The 23,395-nt window shown below is 48.4% G+C and overlaps 1 protein-coding gene across 1 annotated transcript in view; it reads left to right on the plus strand.

Annotated features, from left to right (window-relative positions):
• LOC129345401 (rap1 GTPase-activating protein 1-like) overlaps positions 1–23,395 on the plus strand; it is a 55,610-nt gene that overhangs the window by 29,136 nt on the left and 3,079 nt on the right. Inside the window, exons 15-21 of the mRNA XM_055002531.1 lie at positions 11,084–11,248; positions 13,823–13,923; positions 18,949–19,065; positions 20,170–20,293; positions 20,427–20,532; positions 22,191–22,276; positions 22,412–22,481. Coding sequence (XP_054858506.1) covers positions 11,084–11,248; positions 13,823–13,923; positions 18,949–19,065; positions 20,170–20,293; positions 20,427–20,532; positions 22,191–22,276; positions 22,412–22,435 — 723 coding nt within the window. The 3' untranslated portion in view covers positions 22,436–22,481. The remainder of the gene's footprint in view (positions 1–11,083; positions 11,249–13,822; positions 13,924–18,948; positions 19,066–20,169; positions 20,294–20,426; positions 20,533–22,190; positions 22,277–22,411; positions 22,482–23,395) is intronic.

Consider the following 23,395-nt stretch of genomic DNA (forward strand, 5'->3'; position numbering starts at 1 on the left):
TTCGGGCCATGAGAACAACAGGGGCTATCTATCTATCTAGCCCTGTTTCATTGGTCATGCCATCCAACTGCATTGGCCACCAGCCGGCATCCATGTTTAAATGAGCAAGCTGGAAAAAGAAAAGGTGACTACTTCACGCACGGCTTGGCCCAAAAGCACCTAGAAGAACAGCCCGGATGGCCCCTGCACTCCGGCATTCTCCCCGTAGTCAACCAGATGCTTACAAGCAGGGCACAGATGTGGAGCCTCCTTCTGTTGTTGACACTCAGCACTGATAGTTATGCAGTTACTGTTGGGAAAAAAGGTTAAAAATAGCTTTAAATCATAGGTGCAATGGATCTTGGATCAATAGAGAGTCAGCACACGGGTTTAGCTTTTAAAAACATTTACTTCTAAAAGGAAAAGGGTCACAGGTTGCCTACAAAACAACAAAGCCTGGAGCTACATTTTCTCACTACTGCTTACAACAAAGAGCTGGGATAATGGAAGTGGAGAATCTTCTTTTTCCTCCTTCTTCTTGACCCTGAAAGGACAGTCACCTGACCTGTTGACCAATAACAGTTTACAAACACTCTCAAGTTTCCTGGGCTTGCAGATTATTGGCTTTGTGCCAGGTTCCCTTTCCAGGTCAATCTAAACAATAGCATGGTAGGTAAACACATTAACCCCATAATGACTGAATCTCAGACCTTGCAACACACATATATTCCAACACCCCTTCTCAAGGTCTAGCATGGAAGTCATTATGCATTCATATTTAACAAACATCATTCAAGTTTTGTCTCAGCATTAGGATCAAACATATTCAACATTTCACGAAGATACTCAAACTTAGTTTTAGACAATGGTTTAGTCAGAATATCAGCCACCATTTCTTCAGTACGACAATGTTCAATTTCTATTAGTCCCTTCTGGTACATATCTCTCACAAGTTCACATTTAAGTCCAATAGATCTGCTTCTTGCTTTGGTATTTTCTCCTTGGCATATGGTAATACACGCTTGATTGGCCTCAAACGTAACTACAGGTATAGGTTCGTTTATTCCAAAGTCCTTTAGCAGGTTGAAGATCCACTCTAGTTCACTGCAGGCACTCGCCGCTGACACACATTCAGCTTCTGCTGTAGATTGTGCTACAATAGTTTGTTTTCTACTAGTCCAGTCTATCAGTCCATTTCCATAAAAGAATAGATATCCGCTGGTTGATCTGTAGTCACTTGATTCTTCTCCCCAATTGGCGTCCATATATCCAACCAGTCTTGGTTTCTCAGATGGCGAGATTCTCAGCTTTAGGTCTGCTGTTCCTTTCAGGTATCTTGCTATTTTCTTTATCGCGTTCCAGTCATGATGATTAGGAGAACTTACTTTTCTGCATAAGATGCTAACAGCTACTGCTATATCAGGTCTTGTGGTTTTGCTCAAGTACAGAAGTTTTCCAATTGCTTCTCTGTATTCACCAATATTCCTAAGTGGTTTTCCATCTCTTTCTCTCAAGTAATCAGGTTCAAGTGGTATACTTGTCGCATTGCAGTTTTTCATGCCAATAGATTCTATAAAGTCCAATGTTTTTCTTTTCTGACTTAGAAGAAAGGTTCCATCTTCAAGTCTTTCTAGCTGTATTCCGAGGTAATGTTGTGCATCTCCAAGTTGCTTCACCTCTACCTCTTTGTTCAGTCCATCAACTATTTCTTTGATGTCTTGTCTGTCTTGGCAAGATATTATCAAGTCATCAACATAAATAAGAATGTACTGGTATTGTCCATTTTTAACTCTGGTGTACAGACATGGTTCAGCTTTTCCTTGCTTGAATCCTTGCTTTTGTAGTAGCCCTGATATTTTGTCATACCAGGCTTTTGCTGCTTGCTTTAAGCCATATAGACCTTTGTTGAGCTTGTACACATGATCTTCCATTCCCTTGATCTGGAATCCTTCAGGTTGCTCCATATAGATTTCCTCAGATAATTCTCCATTGAGAAAGGCTGTCTTTATATCCAGATGCTCTACTATCATGTTTCTTGATGCTGCAACACTGAGTAGTGTCCTGAACGTTGCATGGTTGATAACTGGTGCAAAAGTCTCAAAGTAGTCAGTTCCATATTCCTGGGAGAATCCTTTAGCTACTAAACGTGCTTTGTATTTCTCAACAGTCCCATCAGCATTGTGCTTGATTTTGAACACCCATTTGCATCCAACAGGTCTTCTGTCTGGGGGTAAATTTGTGAGAGTCCATACTTGTTTTGTATTTATGGATTGCAGTTCTTCTTCCATTGCTTCAATCCATTTGTCTCTTTCATCTGCAGGTAGTTTGCATATATCTTTCCAGTTCTTAGGTTCTTGGATAAGTTGCACAGTTTCACAGAATCCATACTTCTCTGGTGGGTTTCCTTTGTTGCTTCTTTCCGATCGTCTCACAGTGGTTGCTGCTTCTGTCTCCTCTGGTCCAGTCCCTGCTTCCCCTTCTGTTTGGGTAATCTCTTGAGAAGGTGGACTTGCCAGTTTCCCGGGTGTCACTGCAGGTAACCAATCGACCAATTCTACAGGAGCAGTTTCTGTGTCACTTGGATCAGTTGTCACTGTGGATTCAGTTGCATTAGAAGCATGTAATAAATGGCTCTCATCCACATACACCACGTTCTGTTCTTTGACTCTGTGCTCTTGAGGATTGTAAATTCTGTATCCTCTTCCACCAGTGGCATACCCTACAATTAGTCCAACTTCAGCTCGAGGATCAAGCTTTCCTCTCCTTTCCTTTGGTATAAAAGCATAGGCCTTGGAACCAAATGCTTTGATGTGCTTCAGAGCTGGCTTCTTGCCAAACCAGGCTTCAAATGGAGTAATGCCTGTCACCTTTGAAGGTACTCTGTTGTGTAGATAAACTGCTGTGTTCACAGCTTCGGCCCATAATGCATTGGGTAATCCAGAATGTATAAGCATAGATCTGCACATTTCCTGTATAGTCCGATTCAGTCTCTCAGAACAACCATTTTGTTGTGGAGAGTGATGTATAGTGACTTTATGCTCAATGCCTTCAAATTGCAAAAATTTCTTAAATTCTGCATTGCAATATTCTCCACCACCATCAGTACGTAGGCTTTGAGGAGCCTTTCCAAACTTATTCTTAACTGTGGCAACAAAAGATTTAAATTTCTCAAGCGTTTCATCTTTGCTCTTCATCAGATATACAATGCTATACCTCGTTTTGCTTTCAGTAAAAGTTGCAAAATATCTGTTGCCGCCAAGAGATGGCGCTAGTGGACCAACAAGATCAGAGTATACAGTCTCTAGAAGTTCCTCATAATGAGTAGTGGACTTTCCTGTGTAGCTTGGGCTAGTTCCCTTTGCTTTAAGACAGGTTTCACATTTCTCTCTTGCTTTATCACAAACAGGAACAAAAATTCCACAGTCCTCTAACAACTTTTCAACACTTTGTATGCCTCTATGGCCTGTTTTTACATGCCATGAATACAAGCATTTCCTGTGATCACAAGCACCTTGGCTAGTTTGATAAATCTGCCCTTCACCAGCATCAGCAACTTCTGGTCTTTCACTAACATCCACAAAATAATGCAGTCCATTTCTCTCTTCAACAGCAAACTTAACTCCAGATTTCCTTTCAACAATTACACTTCTACTACCCATTCTCTTCTGAAGAACCACCACACAGTCCTTTTCCACAAGTTTCTTAGTTGAGATTAAATTCTCTGCTGCTTCAGGAACAAGTGCCACATCTTGAAGGGTAACATTTACTATTTCCCCTCTTGTTGTGCATAGCTTAATTGGCACCTTTCCAGTTCCTAGCACATTAAGTGGTTGTTTATTTGCTTGGAACAGTCTGGGTTTATCATCAGTATCAAGTTCAGAAAACAATTCACGATATTTGCAAATATGCCAGCAGCTTCCTGAATCGATGAGGAATAATTTCTTATCCTGAATATCTTCATCATCAAAAACTCTTAGTGAAAAATTACTCCTGCCATTTCTCTGAAATCTGCCTCTAGACATACTCCCTCTGCTTCTGGCTTTGAAATTCCCTTTTTGGCTATAATCTCTTCTGCCACGAGAAGACGCTCTTTCAACATGAGTCTCTGTACTAGGGTAACGTGCATTTGATTGGCTAGCAATGGCCGCTCCATTATTCATTCGGTTTAATGCACAGTCTCTGGCCATGTGGCTCCTTCCACCACAAGAAAAGCAATTAGTCTGTCTGCCTCTATATCCATTTCCCAAATTCAAAACAGTCATTCCATCAGACACAGCCTGTAAATTCCTTCCCTCTCTTGAATCCAGTTCCTCTCTTAAACTTGTCAACAATTGCTCCAGTGTTAAATTCTCTTTATGTCTCAAGAGAAGTGCTAAATTTTCATAGCTACTTGGTAAACTTTTCAGCAAGGCAACAACAACATCTCGCTCTTTCGGGGCCTCTCCGAGTTCTTCCAACTCTCTATGCAATTTCATAAATCTTTGCAATTGGGCTGGTATGGAATCCCCTTCTTTAATTTTAAAATCAAACAATTCTGTTTTAAGGTAGATTATTTTGGTGCATGTCTGTTTTTCAAAACGCTTCTTTAAAGCTTCAAGCATCTCTTTTGCAGTATCAAAGGTATGCAAGTCCTGGACTTCATAATGAGATACTGAGGTCATAATTAATGTTTTGGCTAGAGCATTTTTCCTGGTAAATTCAAGCTTTATTTGAGGATCATCTGGTATGTTTGCAGTTAGAATGTCCTCAGCATTATGCATTTCAAGTTGGCTTTTTAATAATGCCAGCCACCAAGTAAAGTTGTTTTTATTTAAATGGGGCATATTGAAATTTCCTTGGCTAATTTGAAATGGCTTTGGATTACTCACGACTCCCTGGTCAGAGGAACTCATTTTTCAGCTGTGAAGATTCAGGCACACGTGGAGTTAACGATCTCCTTTGTTCTCTCTGCCGTCTCTGCTCGGCTCTGAGGGTAAAGAAAAACTTCCAATAGTTCTCAGCTGCAGTTTTCTCAGTGCAGACCAGTTTTAAGAAACTTTTAAAGACAACAAGATCTTTAAAATAGTCTCCTTTTCCCAGTTACAACTGAATGCAGCAAAAAAGGTTTGGTAGAAAAAAAATCTGAGCCTTTGTGCCTATCTAGCTTAGTCTCTCTTTAAAGATCCATTTCAAAAATTATTTGCTTGTTTGGCAAAACAAACCACCATAACAAAATCACCAACCAAAATCGCCAAAATCAACCATCCTCTCTGCTACCATTTTGTTGGAAAAAAAAGGTTAAAAATAGCTTTAAATCATAGGTGCAATGGATCTTGGATCAATAGAGAGTCAGCACACGGGTTTAGCTTTTAAAAACATTTACTTCTAAAAGGAAAAGGGTCACAGGTTGCCTACAAAACAACAAAGCCTGGAGCTACATTTTCTCACTACTGCTTACAACAAAGAGCCAAAACACACGTTAAGAAAAACCTAGGTTCAGCACGTGTTCTCTTACCTCAAGGTTTGCCGGGATCTGTAGGAGTCCTGGAAGCTTAAAGTAGGCGTCCTGGAAGCTTAAAGATCTGTAGGGGTCCTGGAAGCTTAAAGTCCTGGAAGCTTAAAGGATCTCTAAGCGTCCTGGAAGCTTAAAGGCGTCCTGGAAGCTTAAAGCTTAAAATACAGGCGCCTGTATTTCCCTTTCCCTTTTTGCTGCTCTGTAAATGCTAAACTTTAAGCTTCCAGGACGCCTACAGATCCCAGCAAACCTTGAGGTAAGAGAACACGTGCTGAACCTAGGTTTTTCTTAACGTGTGTTTTGGCTCAAAGAGCTGGGATAATGGAAGTGGAGAATCTTCTTCTTCCTCCTTCTTCTTGACCCTGAAAGGACAGTCACCTGACCTGTTGACCAATAACAGTTTACAAACACTCTCAAGTTTCCCGGGCTTGCAGATTATTGGCTTTGTGCCAGGTTCCCTTTCCAGGTCAATCTAAACAATAGCATGGTAGGTAAACACATTAACCCCATAATGACTGAATCTCAGACCTTGCAACACACATATATTCCAACAGTTACTGCCTTAGAACATGTAAGTTTTGTTTAGTTATTCTCGCTATCAGCTGTTGATGGATCTGTACTCCCAAAAACATTTCAAGCCAATGAAATTAGCACCCATTGCTACATCCTGCAGCAGGGAAATCCACAAGCCTCTTCACTCTTAGAATGAAAAAAGGCTTCCTTTTGTTTGTTCGCAATCTTCTGTCCATCAGCTCTGGTGGGCACCTGCCTCTTTGCTGCACAGACCTTGTTGTGTGTGTAAATGTGTTTGGGAATAGTGGCGAGGCAGGATTAAGCCCATTATTCAGATCCTGTTTTGAACAGAGCTTGGATGAACCAACAAGAATTTTTTTGTATTGCTTGTTGCTGCCAAATGGGGCATTTCATATTTCCGTTGACTGGACCGTTCCATTTTAAATTTCTCTGCCAGGCATTGAGTTTTCTACCCCACCCAGGCCTGGGGAAATATTTCTGGTTCACCTTAGGTCTTGGAGCAACAGAGTGTGAGAACTGAGTTCTTCTTGTTCAAAAAACCACCGAGTGTGCTATGTGAATAATGCAAGAATCTTTATTTCAGCTGGGAAGAAGTATTTTTGTTCTCCGTTGTTGCTGGAAAAGAACACTGCCCTTTCCCAAAAAGGAGACCTTGGCCGTTTCCAGACGGCCCCCCCGCCTCGCGAAACGTCGCGCGTCGTCGCGCGTCGTCGCGCAGAAAACGCGAAATATCGCGTTTTCTTGCGCGAGTTTTGCGCGACGTCGCGCAAAACTCGCGCGAGAAAACGCGATATTTCGCGTTTTCTGCGCAACGACACGCGACGACGCGCGACGTTTCGCGAGGCGGGGGGCCGTCTGGAAACGGCCCTTGCTGGGGCCAGAATGACAGCAACTTTTATTTAAAAAACAAGGGTCTTGTGGCACCTCAAAGCCTAACAAGTTTTTTTTAAAAAAAATTCCATAAACTTTTTTGGGCTTAGCCTTATTCTTGAATAGAAACTTAAGTCCACAAAAGCTTATGGTAATATAAAAATATTTGCTGGTGCCAAATGACCCCTATTTATTTTTGCTGTTGTTGATTAGCATGGCTGCCCCTCTGGGATCGTTAGCATTTTAAAAAAGAGGAGTTAGATTTTATTTTTGGTGCTTGGAATGAGTGATTCAAGATACTGCAATTTCTTGGGCCAAGGGTGCAAACGTTTTTGCAAACCATGGGAACCAGGGAGATTTTCTAAGAATGGGATTGGAGGGAGGGATAAGAGGTGGAATCCTGAAGCACCAGCTGAAGAGGCTGGGTCCTGTGCTGCCTGAAGGGCTCCGTGTGTTGGCCTCTGCTGCTTGCCCTCTTCCACCTCAGGCTGCACAGTACTGTGAGCCAAGCTGCACTGAAGATGCAGTAGAGCTGAGGGTCAAAGCACACGATACTCATGGGCAGGTGTTGGATCCTGCAAGGATCCCTGGGAATTGTAGCTTTAAAAACCATCAGCTCAACGTGATTCTCAGCTGGGGAGGGAGGGGGAGTTTCACTCTCTCTCTCTCTCTCTCTCTCTCTCTCACTCAAAAACTTGGGATGGGGGGATGGGGAATGAGGTAACAAGAGACAGGAAAAAAGCTGAGATGTTTTGCAAGTGAGAGAGAAATCCATCTGAGAGAACTCCATCCCATTCTCCTTTCCCGACAGGGAATCGCAGCCTGGATTCCCCCCACCCCACCAGGGTCTCTGAGCTGAAGCAAAACCAGTTGATTGGATTTTTAAAAGAGAATCAGTCTCTCTTTGAGAGAATCTCTTTGAAAGACAATCTCTTCAGTTGAGCATCTGTTCTTTGCAAGAAAATCCACTTTGCTCAGAGAAGGGGGTGGGGGTGTTAGAAGGGGGGGGTGTTCCCAGTGTCAGGCTATGGATGACAGGATATGGTAGACAGGTCTCTGTACCATTGCAACAGGAAGTCCAAGCTCTTGGTTAAATGGTTTTTATTCAGAAATCCAATTTTTCCATATATGTGTCCATAGGATTACTCAGAGGCAAGAAAGCATCCAAGCAGTACACGCTTCCTTGATAGGAATAGAAACTTGAGCAAAGTACAGCTCTAAATACTCAATTATTTCCCCCCTCCCAAACCACAAGTTTGCACAGGAAGGAGTCTGGGAACTTCTGCTGGAGTTTATACATCAACCTGGACAGGACAAAGAGGCATAAAAGAAATGGCAACATTTCAGCCAGTGCAAGGTCACTTCAGTGAGCTTCAAAGAGAGACATAACACAGCTGTGTTCTCAGGCTGCGAGAGAGAGAGAAACGAAAGTGATGATTATAGCATTTACAAACTGAAATCAAGGCACAGTATTAGCAATGGTTCAACACCTAGAACAATGACATGGATGTAGGGGTACAGACATGACACCCAGCAGAGATTGCAGGGCCAGTCAAGTGCTCTTCACATGAAGTTTGTCTCGTGTATTCTGACCCGGAGAAAGGAGCAAAACTGGGAATGAGAGGAGGCGGCATCCCTGTCCCTCGGAGGGCAGCGCATGTGGAAGGAGAAATATCCTGCCTCCTCTTCTTTGCAGCAACCCACATGTGGCCCGGATTCATTGTTCCTAGTGACTATAAAGCACCTGGATTTTGGCCTTTTTCTCTTAAGGGAGGGATGAAATGAGGACTGCCTTCTGGCATGTAAATTACAGGACGAGGGAGGGAATTGCAACGCTGGCCAAGGGGAAGGTGCAGTCAGTGGCCGAGAGCGTCCAGTCCCTGCAGTGTCACATCACATGTCTCTTCTCCTCCCCAGGGAATGAAAGATTCCTGTGCCGCAGGGCCCAGTTTCCTGTGGGCGTGCAAGAGCGTGGGAGACTTTGGGCACCTTTCGAAATACTTGTCTTACGTACAAGTATGAAGTTGCCTTATACAAAGCCAGACCACTGGCCCATCAAGGTTCATTTTGTCTACTCAGTGCCAAACTGCTCCATTTTAGAGAAGAAATTAGTCATTTAAAAATTGGCACAGTGGCACCATGCCCCCCCCCCCGGCCGACATCACTGGAGGATAGCCACCTTCCAAATTGATGGATAGCACGTTCCAGAGTCTGGGAGCGAAGGGGCTGGGGGGGGGGAGGCGAGGGGAGATGCTCAGCTATCCATGAATGCAGCATTTGTTTCTTAAATCTTTGACTGATCAGGTGACACATTACCCATTTGCAGCAGCCAAGATGGCCACATTTTCAGTAGTTCAGGGACACAGGGGCTGCCCAGCTGGGTGCCTCAAGTGGTGTAGTTAACGTAAGAAGAAAACATTTTGAGAGAGCCAGTTTGGTGTAGTGGTTAAGAGTGCGGGACTCTAATCTGGAGAGCAGGATTCGATCCCCCACTCCTCCACTTGAAGCCAGCTGGGTGGCCTTGGGCGAGTCACAGCTCTCTGGAGCTCTCTCCGCCCCACCCACCTCACAGGGTGTTTTGTTGTGGGGATAATAATGACATGCTTTGTAAACCGCTCTGAGTGGGCATTAAGTTGTCCTGAAGGGCGGTATATAAATTGAATGTTGTTGTTGTTGTTGTTGTTGTTGTTATTGTTATTATTTTGTATCATGGAATATGTAAATTACAAACATCAAACAACAAGGGCATTATTTCATGTGGCACTGAAAGATTAACCTAGTCTGCCTTGGAAGCTTGCTGGGTAACCTTGGGCTTGTCTGCACTCTCAGCCTAACCTACCTCACAGGGTTGTTGTGAGGATAAAAGGAAAGAGAGGAGAAGGATGTAGGCTGCTTTGGGAAGAAAAGTGGGGTATAAATGAAGTAATTAAATAAATAATACTTAGGGGTGACATGAGTTTTCATGCCCCTGAGCCCACATTGACAGATCCAAGAAGTCTCGCGCTCAGTGGGCAGACAGGTGCGCATGGTTTTAGAACTGTGATGGAGGAAACCAAAGTTCGTTACATTAATTTGCAGAGCATTCTGTAAAAACAGAAGAATAAAAACCTTGCCAACTATTCCGTGAGCTGGGCTTGAATCTTCTCCCAGACCTGTTGGTTGAATGTGTGCTGGAGGTGTTTAAAAATATTATTAAAACATTTATACCCCACCTCTGCATGTAGTTCAAAGCAGCTGGCAGGGATTCCATTTCTTGACCTGCAGCCTGAACTGGTGGACGCGACAATATAGCTGCGCCTCACGGGACTGCTGATCCTGCAGCCTGTGGTTTAGTACTAGTCATGAGTCCGCGAGGTGCGCTGGCCTGAATGCCAGACTAGGACCTGGGCGACGGGGGTTCAGATCCCCCCTCAGCCCTGCAGTTCATTGGATGGTCTTGGGCCGACCCCTTCTCTCCGCTCAGCCTGCCTCTCGGGGTTGCTGAATGGAGGAGGAATGGATCCTGTATGGCATGCTGAGCTGGAAAAAGTTTGAACTGATGGTTTTGACAATTGTTATCCATTAGAAATAAAATGGCAAATGCATGTGTAAAAGACGAAGCTATAACTTGCTAGATTAGAGCTGAGAAGGATCTTGCGTTTTAGTCAGTGAGTTGACCATCAGATGCTGTTGGCAAAAGAAACAAACTTTGACAGACAACAGAGGGAAAACGATTCCCCTCAGTTTTGATTGGAATTGCTATGTCAGATGTGACTTTTTTCTACAATCCTGATACGGCTTCAGCGTGTTGCACATGCAGCAGAGATCTGAGTGTCCCCACCCACCGCTTGATGTGGCGCAGCCAGTTCTACCTGTCACCTCAGGACTCCGCCGCCTCATTCTCCTGCATGTCTAGGCCTGGCCTAAGTGGACATGTTGGAGAGTTACAGTTGTCCAGGGATGTATTTCGCTTGCTGAAAAGAGAATTGCAGAAAAATGTGCTTTTTGAAGACGTGAATTAGAGGGGCCCAAAGTAGTTATACCAGCATTAAGACTCTGCCATTTCTGCCTGAGTTCTAGAAGGATGGGGGAGTCCTGGTGATACTCACGTGGGTTCCTCTGCCCCCCCCTCCCCTGCCCAGCACTGCCCCTGGCTGCTCCAGGTGATGTCATGTTTGTGTCCTTTGATTGCTTTGGTGCCTGTCTCCATGTCTCCCTTCTTTCCAGCGAGTGATCCGAGGCCGTAGCCAGAGCCTGGACACTATGGGGATAGCCATGAGGAAGCAGCAGCAGCAGCAGCAGCAGCAGCCAGCAACTCCACCCAACCGCCCGGCTACTGCCAGCCTTGCTCTCAACCAGAGCGTCGCTGAGGGCCCCAAGGCCATTGCTGCGGTAAGCGTTGAAGACGGGACATCCCTGGGAGATGCCCCACCTCCTTTTCCCCCTGGGGACCTCCTGTTGTCTGCATTTTTGGTTTGCAGTTCTTAATTTCTTCATGTTTGTGTATCTTCGTTGTTTTCATTGATTTCTACCCCTCCCCCACCTCTCTTTCTGTGTGCTTTCCATCATATTCACCACAGTCTGGCCCCCAATCTGTGCATATGCTTATACAGACTCTGCAGTGAGCTTACGGAATGGGAAAGCATTGCCTTACAGCAGGGGTCCCCAACCCTTTTGAGCCTGTGGGCACCTTTGGACTTCTGACACGGGGTGGTGGGTGCCACCCCAAAACGGCTGCTGCAGGAGGCGGATCCACAAACACAGAGGAAGCCCAAGTGCAGGGGGAGAAGCTGGTATGGCGATGGCCCCTCTCACGCCCGTAGAAACACCCTGCCACACACCCCTAAACCTCCCTTCACAGGTTTGGGACCTCCCAAGCAGGTAAAATCTGGGTCATGGCACTCCACCTGTTTAGCTTCCACTATAGCAGGCAGGCAGCCCTGACCCAAATCCTAGCAGGGTTTTTCAAGGCAGGAGACGAACGGAGGTGTTTTGCCATTGCCTGCCTTGGCGTAATGATCCTGGTCTTCCTTGGCTGTCTCCCATTCAAGCACTAACCAGAACTGACCCTGCTTAGCTTCCACGGTCAGTCCATTGGGCCTCTTGGGCTTCCCAGAGGTGCCGCCTGGCCTCTTCCCGTGCTTGTCCCAGCTGTTCTCTCAACTGCTGTACGCACTCTGCACTCTGGTGCCGGCAGGCTGGCCCCTGTGTCGAGTGACACCCACTGGCCTTCCGTGTCATCCAGGATGCGCTCTGAGGCTTGCAGCCATATGAAGGCTGGAATAGGACAAAACCAGTGGAGGCCTGCAGCGCTTCCCTCCTGGCAAACAACAGAGGATCCAGGAACGAGTCCCGGTGACTGGGCTTGACATAGGCCAGTTTTCGCAATGTAGACTTTAACAGCTGGTCAAACCTTTTAACCAGCCTGTCTGTTTGCGGGTAGTGGATGATGGTAAAGATCTGCCTAATCCACGGAGTTCGGCATAGTTGTTTTATGAGGGCAGCTGTAAATGCCACCCACACACACACACCCCGCAGTCTGTTAAGAGCTCGCAGGGATCCCCTCCTTGGACAAGGAAGCAAACCGAGACCAGCTGCTCCCATTGACTGAATGTTCCGGAGCGGGATGGTCTCGGGGTAAGGGGCGGCCTAACCCATCAATACCAGCAGGTAGCAGAAGTCACAGGGCAGCTTCCCCCTTGGCTGGCATGCCTCTCCCCAGGGTCTGGGCACGGGTGGTTTCGGGGGCCCACGTGCTGGCAGGGGCCCCAGCGCAGCTGTCTCTGGCATCCGCTGCTGTAGCTCCCTTCACCCCTGTGGGATGCTGAGCTGGTCTGGGCTTCTCTGCCAGCAGCCGCTTTGCCTTGGGGCATCTGGCTTCTCTTGGCTTGCTCCTCCCTCTGGTGAGTGAGGGTGGCTGGCATACCAGTGGCTGCCAGTGAGCAGAGGCATCTTCCCGAGTCCAGACTGGTCACCGGACAGGAGGGACCAAATGGCGAAATGACGCCCCGTCTCCTCAGTGGAGCTGTGCTTGCAGGACAGGTAGGAGGAGAGGTTTAATTCCAGTCTCCTGCCTGTGCAGTGATTTCTCTGCCTGATCTTGATTTTGAGCTTTCCAGTTACAACCAGCAAGGGCCATTCAAGGCAAGTGAGAAGCGGAGGTGGTTTTCTGTTGCTTTCCTCCGCAGAATCTCCCTGTGCGGTCCCCCATCCAAATACCAGCCCTGCTTGGCTTCCAAGATCTAACGATATCAGGATATACTATACCCTTTCACATCCGTACATGACCTTTCAAGGGTTTAAATGAGCTTCAGGAATGGAGGGAAATGTGGGGAAACTCCACGTTCCGTGCATTGCTAGTCGGACACAGGCTCATTCCCCAAAGAGGGGTCTCTTTGGTGGCAACGCTGCAGGGAAAAGGGATATGCCACCTGCAGGAAGGGCAGGGGCTCGAGGGCACACTTGAATGGGTATGGGCTGCCGTGAAGAGGAGCTCTCTATACCCCTCTCTCTTTTTTCTGGGCCAAACTCTGCATTCAAATAAATGCACGGATGCCTGCCTCATGCCATTACAGAGGGGGGGAGGTGGAACGTGGCTGCCATTTTCAGCAGCAGCTTAGCAGACTGTCTAGTTTGGCTTTGCAAATCTTTCCCCTGTGCTGGTGTTGCTTTCCCATATAATCCTTATGCATTTCTGTCCACTAGTCTTTCCATCTCAGACTCTCTCTAGGATTTCATTGTTTCTCCCCCTTTCCTTCCTTGGTTCATCCCTTGAATGCCCAACTTGCATTTTCCCACATTCTGCTCTATGGATGAGCTAAATCTTTTACCACTGATTGACGGTACAAAGGCAGGGAACGGACTCCGCTCTGCCACCCTTCGCCCCCTCTTACAGTCCCCACCTTCTGTTCCTTTTCCTTCCTCCTCCTCCTCTTTTCCCCCTACTGTCCTTTTCCTCCTCTTTAGTCTTTTGCCCTGCCTGGGAGAAGCCCATCACGCAACCGAGGCCGCTTCCATGGGCGCCGCAGTAGCGCCATCGGCATCGAGAACATCCAGGAGGAGAAGAGGTACGCACCGGGGGAGGAAACACAGGGCCAGAATTGGGGTGGGGGATTTAGCCATGGACACACGTGGGGCTGTTTAGGCAAGAGGTGCTGTTAGAATGGGACGTTGTGGGCGCTGCTAGTTACAGTTCTTGAGACAAAGCGACGGTTTTGTATGGAGTCATTGGCGTGAGCCGCTGCTGAGTCCCTCTGGGTGCCTTTTTGCAGGAGCCTGAAGGTTTAAAAAAAAGTGTTGCAGATAAGGGTACAAAAGGTCGATTGTGAGGTCTCCTCCCATCTGATAGATAATTGGTCACCAGTGGGCCTTGCCCAGGGCATTAAAGGCAATCTAATCGCCGCAATCAGTTGTTTAAAACCTTTACTAGACATTTTTATGTAGGTTCTGCTGTTCCCATTTTTTGTAAAGGTTCCTTCAACTTGGTGAGTTCTTCATGCGTAGAAAGTGAAAGGGGACATTGTGGGTGGTCTTGTCCTCAAATTGGGGACCCACAGAAAATAATAAGAGATTGAGGAAATCAGATTGGGATGGAATGGAACGAGATGGCACCAGGGGCAGCCTGTGAGAAGACAGGAGTCTGGACTGAGACGCGGGCAGAGATTCATGGGGACAATGAGCAGAGAGGAAGGGCCGTTCTTGGAACCGAAGACAAACAGGTTTCTGGCGCTACGTTAGTGGACGTTCCCATGGGTAACTGTGTGTCTGTTGCTTTTGTCCCACCAGTGGTCTGATTTTGCCAAGTTGTTTTAAGCAGAGAGAATGGGACAAGTGTGCTTGGTGGGCGAAAATGCCTCTTGTGTACCACCCTGTGGGGGGAAAAACCTGGCGTGAAGTGCCATATAAGGAGCCCGTGGGTCTCTCTACACGAGCCCTCCTGCACAAGGACACTCAAGCCAAGGGAGACACACAGCGTCAGCCAGGAAACACAGAAGCTGAAAAGGCAGAAGGCGCTGTCCCTCTCACCTCTCTGCAAAGAGCCGGGGAGATCGCTCCCTGGAGGGATTGTGAGGGCTGTGTTCATTTCACCTCACACTCGGGGAGGCAAAGAGGACAGAAAAGAGGACAGAAGTTGGGAGTAGGGCAACCCTTAGAAATAGCAGGGAGGTGTGGGATTCTGATCTTTCCCTTTTCCCAGTGATCATGATCTTTCCTTTTTGCACTTGATCAAATTGGGATCATCAGTTTTTAGAATGCAGAGAACGTTACCCTTTTCATTTTCTCCCCTCTTACTTCTTCTCTCTTTCATTCTCGTACCCATTTAGGTATGTTTTTTTGAAAAACAAATATCCCTGCACTAGTCTGTCTGGAGCAAACATTGTAGAAGGAAGTGCGTGAAGGGGACGTTGGGTTCATCCTAGGAAATCCAGCTCTCTCTCTCTCCTTTCCCCCTCTGTCTTTGGTGTACAAAAACACAGATGGGGTACACTGCAGTATAGCAAGAGGAAGAGACTTGTGGCCGTGAATCTTGGCTGAAGAGAGCGGCTGCAATCCTAAGAGCTCTTGAAGCAAGCCCCAAGGCATAGGCATGTGGCGTACGCTTTCTGACTAGTAAACGGTGGGGTGGGTCCTGCCACTCCACTGAGCCAAGTTTATTTGGCTCACGTTTGAAGCCTTCGTCCGGTGCGATGAGCCCACCTCCCCCTCAAGTGGCTCTTCTGTTGCTGGGAGAGTCGCTTAAGTGGAAGGCAGGCTCCTGAGGCTGGAGGAGGGCTCCTTGGAGAATGACTGGATCCACCTGGGCCATTTCCAGATGGCTTAACTTCACGCGGGACGTCGCGCCTTGTTGTGGGGAAAATGCGAAATATCGCGTTTCCTCGCGCGAGTTTTGCACGATGTCGTGCAAAACTCGCGCGAGGAAACATGATATTTAGCATTTTCCCCGCAACGAGGCACGACGTCCCGCGTGAAGGTAAGCCATCTGGAAATGGCCCTACTAGCACCACCTGCTGTGTGGCAAACACTTTTTCAAAGATTTTTGGATTTATTTATTTTTTAAAAGCAAGTCAAGTGGTGCAGAGGTTGCTCCCTTCTCCTGCCAAATCAGGAGTTCTGCTTGCCCCGCATTCATAAACTGAGCCAAACCACAGAGTTTGTGAAAATGTGGCAAAGCATAACCGTTGTGGAAGCCTCGTGTTTCTGTAGCTTCCAGTGCAAAAATATGCAGTTACTCTAATCCAAGGTCGTCGATATGGAGTGGGGTGGGGGAGAGAAACCATCCCCCGGGTTGCTTCTCTGCTCCAAATACCCACACAGAGTATCTTGCGCGGGGCCCCATCCAAGCCCGTCTAGGTCCACGGCCACTTGAACGACAGCTGATTCCCTCTCCGTGACCCCCCTCCTGACGGACAGGTGACAGACAGTCCTTAGTCCAGGGACAAGCCAGAGCCTGCGTGTGAAACTAAGCCTGGCACATGGAAGACACCTGGTGTGGCTTCCAGGCAGTTCTTGTTTTACTGAAATGCCTCCACAGGTGGTTCTGGATTGGATCAGTAGCCTAGGGGACGAGATGCTTAGTCCTTTCCCCACAGGTCATTCCCAGTCAAAATCTCTTTTCCCACCTGATTTCCTCTCCACAGGGGAAAATATACTGATCCCTGCCTCTTGTCTCTTGGTATGAGCAAAACAGCCAAGGGTGGATTGACCAGGAAAACAGCCCATGGGGAGTAGGGCTAAGTGCTGTTCTCTGCTGAACTGTGCTCTAATCAAATCTAGGGTCCCTGTGGATGCATTAATAAATGCACAAAACACGGTGAGATGCTGCACAGGTCTCCTCATGGACCACATCTAGTTTGGCCTTCTGGCTGGATACGCCGTGCCGGCAGTCCCCAGCCTTTTGGAGCCTGCGGGCACCTTTGGAACTCTGACTTGGGGTGCAGGGCCCAGCCACAAAATTCTTCAGAGAGTGGCTGTGCATGAATCTTCATTTCAGGCAGAAGCTCTGTTTAACAGTGTGCCTTTTAAGATGATCATAGTGTTTTAAAATATTTGCTCTCATAACCACAACTTACCTTCAGACACACGGTGGTGACAGATGCTGTCAAAGCAACCATTTAAAAACCAGCACAGCCAGTCAGATCTCCAGTTGCTAATAAGAAGCCCTGCTGGACAAAAGCCCCATCTGACTCCACCCACTTTCTATAAACACTTTGGGGGAGTACCAGGAAAGATGGTGGATACCCATTGGCACCACCACATTGGTGGACTCCTGTTCTGCAAGGACAGCAGAGGCTACGAGCCAACGTTGCTGCTTCTCTCTCTTCTAATGCTAGCAGGCTCAGTTTTAAAAGTTTCTTTCCTTGCTGCTGTGAGGGTTAGTATGTTTAAAGTTAAAGCTGATATTTCCTTAACTATCAAGCCCATGTCCTAGATGAATATGCGTGGGCAGGATGGGGGGAAGGTGTGTGAAAAGGTTACATTCTGGAGGTCATTTGGGGCTACGTCCTGGTTCTAAATACCAGATTTCATCTGCTCCAGCTTCATTAGAGAGCAAAACTGGATGAACACCAGGGGAGGTTTTGCAGGATATACATTTATAAATCCAGGCAGGCTCTTGTCTGTATAGTATAGCTGCTAGTGAAGTAAGCCTGAAATGTAGATTGGTTGAATGAGTAAAAAACCATTCTGCCATTCCTTCCTAATACAGCTTTCAAGCAATTTGGAGAATCCAGTACAAAAGTTGGTTTGTGGGTGCTACACCACTACCACCTCCCCAGCCTCAAAGTCTTCCTTAACACCTGCTCTCCCCCCCCCTTTGTGCTATGGCACCCACACTGTTACAGTTCTCCCTGCCTCTGAAATATACCTCCGAGGGACTCGACTTAGCAGCCAGTCCCCGGAGGGGTTGGGGCTTTTTTATGTCAAGCAATTCTGATATGTGTGCCCATATCCAAACTACACTGTCCCACAAGCTGAGAACCAGAAAGAACATTGGCATCTACGTTATAAGGAACAGGTATAAAGAACTGGGCTGATTGCTCCAGATGTGTTCAAACGATTAGAAGTATTTATATTCCATTTGGTAGCAGAATAGTCACAGAGTTGGTCAGAAGTGTTTCCCCCAATGTGCAGTAATTAATCTTCAGGCAATCAAACTGTAGACAAGAGAGAACTTAGTTTATTGAAGTAGATTCCTCTCATGTAGATACCTTGAAGCAGAAAGAAAGAGCCCTATTCTAAACAGTTACTTTCCCAGCTAATCCAGCATCGAGGCTGCATGCGGGTATGTGGAGGAGGCCTTCATGGCAGGAGCTCTGAGAATGCATCGTTCCCCTTGGAAGGCCATAAGGCAAGGAGGAAAGAGAATCTCCCAAGAGACGGAGATTCAGGAGGCATTCCCACTTTAGACAAACAGAAGCAGCTTGCAGCTCACTGTCAAGAAAGTTACACAGAGAGACATGCAGCAGCACCCCCTAATGTCCAAGGCATGCCGAGTCACCGGCTGCATCACAAACAACCCATGAAATGTTTCAGACTGGAGAGAAAAGGGCCACTTTCATCACTGTGGTCTTCCCAAGAATCTCTGTTGCCCCTGTACTGCCTGCTAGGGAATCCCGGATGGCCCAGCATGTTGTGGTTTCTTCTGTGTTTTAAACTACATTTTTTCTTTTTTGCAAATGCTTTATGAAGAAGCAAGACAGGATAGAGGTGGGGGGCTTTAACCTTTTCTTCCCCTGCCAATTTCTTCCTTGGAAACTGCTTTTATTTCCATAGGGAGGGAAAGGACAGTTATTTGTATCCCCCCCCCCATCTGTGGTAAAAGCAACTCTGGCATGGCTTCTTCCAGTGAGAAAATGGCAAGGGAAGTCTTGAAAAGTGCCCCCCGCCCCCGCTGTTCTCCTCCTCAATAAAGGATGTCCTTCAAAGGATATAGAAAGCCCTGGACAGTCTTTGTTGATCAAGGAATCCTGGCAGCTGAATTTGCAAAAGGAAAAGAAGGTTGTTTAAAATAAACAGGGAAGAAATGATAACGGGTCTCGCAGCGAACTTTAGACTTTGGGCTCTGTGTGGTAAACTTTTTCTTTTCTCTTCAGCAAAGAGGTCGGTGACAGGATACAGAAAGTACTGGAGAGTCCAGGGCCCTTTTGTGATCTCAAGTCTGATGGCTCCTCCAGCCCCAGTTCCCCAGAGTTCCCAAACAGGAAGAGCAAGTGAGTGGAGAACGCTTCTGCTGAGCCCGGCCATGTCCTGGCAAGGTCGGCCTCGCCTACTCCGACCAACGGCAGCCCCACAGGGCCGGCGGGGGGGGGGGCGGGGGCGCAGGGGGACCTTCATATCACCTACTACCTGGTTAGCGGGACGTGCCAGGGATTGCAACCGGAGTCTTCTGTGTCCAAAGCAGGCGCTCTCTGCTGAGCCAGAGCATGGCTTTGGCCCAAGGGGATGCCAAGTTTTATGGCAGAGGAATTGCAGTAAGAACGTAAGAAGAGCCCTGCGGGATCAGGCCAGGAGCAAGATGGGGCCCAGGGCCGAGCATCCTCTCTCACACAGCGGCCAGCCAGTTACTCTGGAGGGCTAACAACAGGGCCTAGTCTGGTGTGGTGGTTAAGAGCGCGGGACTCTAACCTGGAGAACCGGGTTTGCTTCCCCACTCCGCTGCTCGAAGCCAGCTGGGTGACCTTGGGTCAGTCACAGCTCTCTCAGAGCTCTCTCAGCTCCACCCTCCTCACAAGGCGATTGTTGTTGTGGGGATAATAATAGCATACTTTGTAAACTGCTCTGAGTGGGTGTTAAATTGTCCTGAAGGGTAGTATATAAATCTAGTACTAGTACTATTATTATTATTATTTGGATTATCTGAAACACAATCAACAATAAGCAGAGGTCACATGTTATTATTGATTGGCCTTGCTAAGCTGATACAAGTTTCCACCAGAGACCTAAGTATCAACCAGATATCGGCGTAATATGTATGCTGTTCCAAGTAGCACTGTCTTTTGCAGTTGTTGTTTGTTGTTGTTATAGAGGCCGAGGCCGCCTGCTGCTGTCGCCTCCTGGTGTTCAGAGGTTTACTGGCTCAGAATGTTGAGTCTCCCTTCAGCCACTATGGCTTGTAGCCCCTGATAAACCCCTCCTCCATACATCTGTCCCCTCCATCTAGGCCTGTGGCCATCACCACATCACCTAATGCCACATTTTAATCACTCGTTGCGTAAAGAAGTATTTCCTTTTGTCCATCTTGAACTGCTGCCCATCAGCTTCATTGGCTCTCCAGCATCACAGCAGTTGATTTGGGGCATCTGTTCCTCCATCAGGGTGCTCCCTGGTCAGGCGTCAGGGTACTGGGCCATGCATCCCCTGTCCCGTTCTTCATCGAACGTGAGCAGCTGCTGCAGTGGAGTGAGAGAGAACGAAACGTCGGAGGAGGAGAACGAGGCGGTCAGTGGGGGGGGGGGTCTCTGAACGCCCCTTTTGCTTAAGTATCTTCCTGTCTTGGCTGAGCAGCCGGAGCAGCCCTGAAACCTGACTCTGATGTATGGGGGGGGGGCTGTTTCCCGTCTCTCTGGTGCAGGAGTTGATGTGTTCCCTTGAAGGTCCCCATAAGCAGGACTTGATGGCCCAGAGTGCGTGGCTGGAGGATACCGCGGCCTGTACACCCAGCAGCACCAGTTCACCAGGTACAGGTGGTCCAAGCGACAGAACACGTTCTTGTATGGGCCACATAGGTTACATGTTGTCATGTGTTTACTTATTTTAATTAATCTATGTAATTAATATTATTCTATAGTGCTTTATTGAACCAGTGTGGTGCAGTGAGTTAGAGTGTCAGACCTGGAAGCTCTGGGTTCAAATCCCCACTCTGCCACGGAAGCTTGTTGGGTGACACACTCAGCCTAACCTACCTTACAGGGTTGTTGTCAGGATAAAGTGGAGGAGAAAGCTACACGGGGCTTTGCGTCCCCATTGGGGAGAAAGGCGGGGTATAAATGAAGTAAGTAAGTGAATTAATTAAACATTTACATCCTACTTTATTCCATGATGGGAACCAGAAACGGCTTCCGTCATTCTCCTCTCCTCCATTTTATCCTCCCAACAATCTTGTGAGGGAGGTTAGGCTGAGCGAGCGCGACTGGCCCAGGATCAGCCAGCCAACTTCCATGGCAGGGCAGGGATTTGAGCCTGGGTCCCATCTTGCTTCATTAACACAGCTGTTCGCCTTCTGCGATACTCATTTTCTTCAAAAGCCTGTCCTGCCCTGATTTAACAAAGCCAAGTGGATGTTTGCACCCTATAACTTTTCCCCTTAAAAACCCATAATCATTGTTGTCATATACTTAAGAGTTCAAAATGCAAGTCACCAACGCATCCCAGGACCCCTTCGCATTCCTGCACGTGCATTTACATGGAGACACACTAGACAAGCTGTATCCCTGCTCTGCTCAAAAGATGTACAGTCTAGAGAACCAGGCGAGGAGGCTGAACTTCACCCACATCCCTCCTCCAAAGTATATTGCATATGCAACTTACAGCGCCTGTTTACACTTGAGAAAATTGGAGCACCCGAAGCTGAGTTGGTGACTGTCAGAACAGAACTGGGAGAAGCCAGAATTGGGGGCGTGGCAGTTCTGGTACTCTTTGGCCCTTTTATGCTGTCCAGCAGTACCATACCCCTCTCCACTGCCCCCCACTAGCACTGCAACAGCAGGCACCTTCCCCAGGCCTCGCACCGCCTCCTCTTTCAGTCTCTTGGGTGCCTCTACAGATCCCCAAGCCCCTCTCCCCATCACAGTGGCAGCTGCCGATGCTCACGCCCAACCCGGGGCGACAACCCCCAGCCATGCAGTTCACTCCGCTGCCTCCAGCAGCCACACAGGCACCCCGGCCTCAGCCAGGCCCACAGGAGTGCTTGGCAGCCAGGGTGGGGCAAGCACAGACCCCAGGCCGATGAGGGAGCCAGTGGGGAAGTTGCAGCAGCCGGAGGCGTGAGCTGGGCAGGCAGGGGGCTGAGCAAACCCCCACCCTGGACTGAGGGTGGGGCAGGAGGGGCCAGAGAACTGCAGAGGCTGCCTAGATAGCCTGGGAGAAGAGCCACTCAGGGAGGCTGTGGGGGATTGGGAGGAAACCCAAGCAGGTGGGGAAGGAGGGCTGAGGAGGAAAGGCGAGGGAAGGAGGGGCCGGGGTGTGCTGTTGGTCCCAGGGCAGGAGGAGGAGCAAGCGGGGCGACCCCCTTCCCTGCCCGCCTGAGGGCAGTGGCCTGGCAGAACCAGGCGTGGGCCGTGGGCCACGGGCGGGCGTGGGTGAAGGAAGGGCCTCTCACGTGCTTCGTTTCTTTCAGTCACTCGGCTGCTCCCTCCGGCCAGCACCGCCGGGTCCACCGAGAAGGGGGAAAACGGCAAAGTGGATGCTCAGCGTTACAGTCCAGTAGGTGCCGATTTCCCCCCCCCCCCCGCTCCCCATAATGCAAAGGGAGGCGGTCCGCGGGCTGTGAATGTCCAGGCAGGAAAGGGGGGTCAAGGGGGAGAGTTTTAAAGAAACTGCCGCTTCCTTATTTCACAGGCCTCCATTTTGTGCTGTGTGTGATGTCATCGCTGGAGGGGTGTCTCAGTGCATGCTGGGTAATTCACAGGTAATCCCCACCCAGGGACAGGGCGTTGGGTAGGCAGGCCTGGCGATTCTCCAGAGTCCCAACAGATCTACAGCAACCAGCCCCCCCCCCCCCTCGAGAAAACGGCTGCTTTGGAGGGTGACCTCTGTGACGTCATGCCCCGTCGCGGTCCCTGTTCACCTCATGCTGCACCCCCTACACCTCCAAGTGGAGAAATGCCCCCCCCCACCCACATTAAAATGCCTCATGTCTAGCTACCTAGCCCTGCTAGGCTGCACCCTGATTCCCAAGCCCCTTTGCTGCCGTCCCCCCCCCCCCGCCCCATAACCCTTACTATTTCCCCAGACGTTCGGTCTGGGCTCCGACCAGAAGCCCTCCTCTCCCGCAGGCACTCTGCCAGCTACCAAGCAGCCCCCGAGAGCCGCTCCCCACTCCGGTCCCAGCCTGTCCCCTCTTCTGTCTCCCTCTGCTGCTGGGGCTTCTTTGGCTGGGCCATGTTTCTGCTCGCTGGCTGTTTTGTATGTGCCCATCTGTCTCTCTGCTGCTTTCTGCTTCTCTCATCAGTGCGGTGTGCAGTTTTCTCGGAGGGTGAGGTGTCAGGACTGGGGCGGAGAGGAGTCCCTAAGAAATGTAGGAGCTTTTGAATGGCAGACAGTAGCTGTCTGGCCTTGGTAAAGACTTCGGAGCTTATTTTTCAGGCGACTGATTACTTTGCCCTCTAAATGCTACCTGATCTCATGCGCTATTTTGGTCTAGCTTTGCATAGAAACAAGGAACCCCTCTGAGGCACAACCCATGTCAGGCCCCAGTGCCAGCTCTGTAGGGCAGGGCGTTCTAAGAAATTAATGAGCTGCCCACAGTAATCTCCTAGTTGATCGCTGCATCACGTAGCGGCTTGTGCCGTAGCGGCCCCTTTGAGTCCACAGGAAATGCCT

This window comes from Eublepharis macularius, chromosome 18 (assembly GCF_028583425.1).
Source record: "Eublepharis macularius isolate TG4126 chromosome 18, MPM_Emac_v1.0, whole genome shotgun sequence".
In the NCBI taxonomy this organism is placed as follows: domain Eukaryota; kingdom Metazoa; phylum Chordata; class Lepidosauria; order Squamata; family Eublepharidae; genus Eublepharis; species Eublepharis macularius.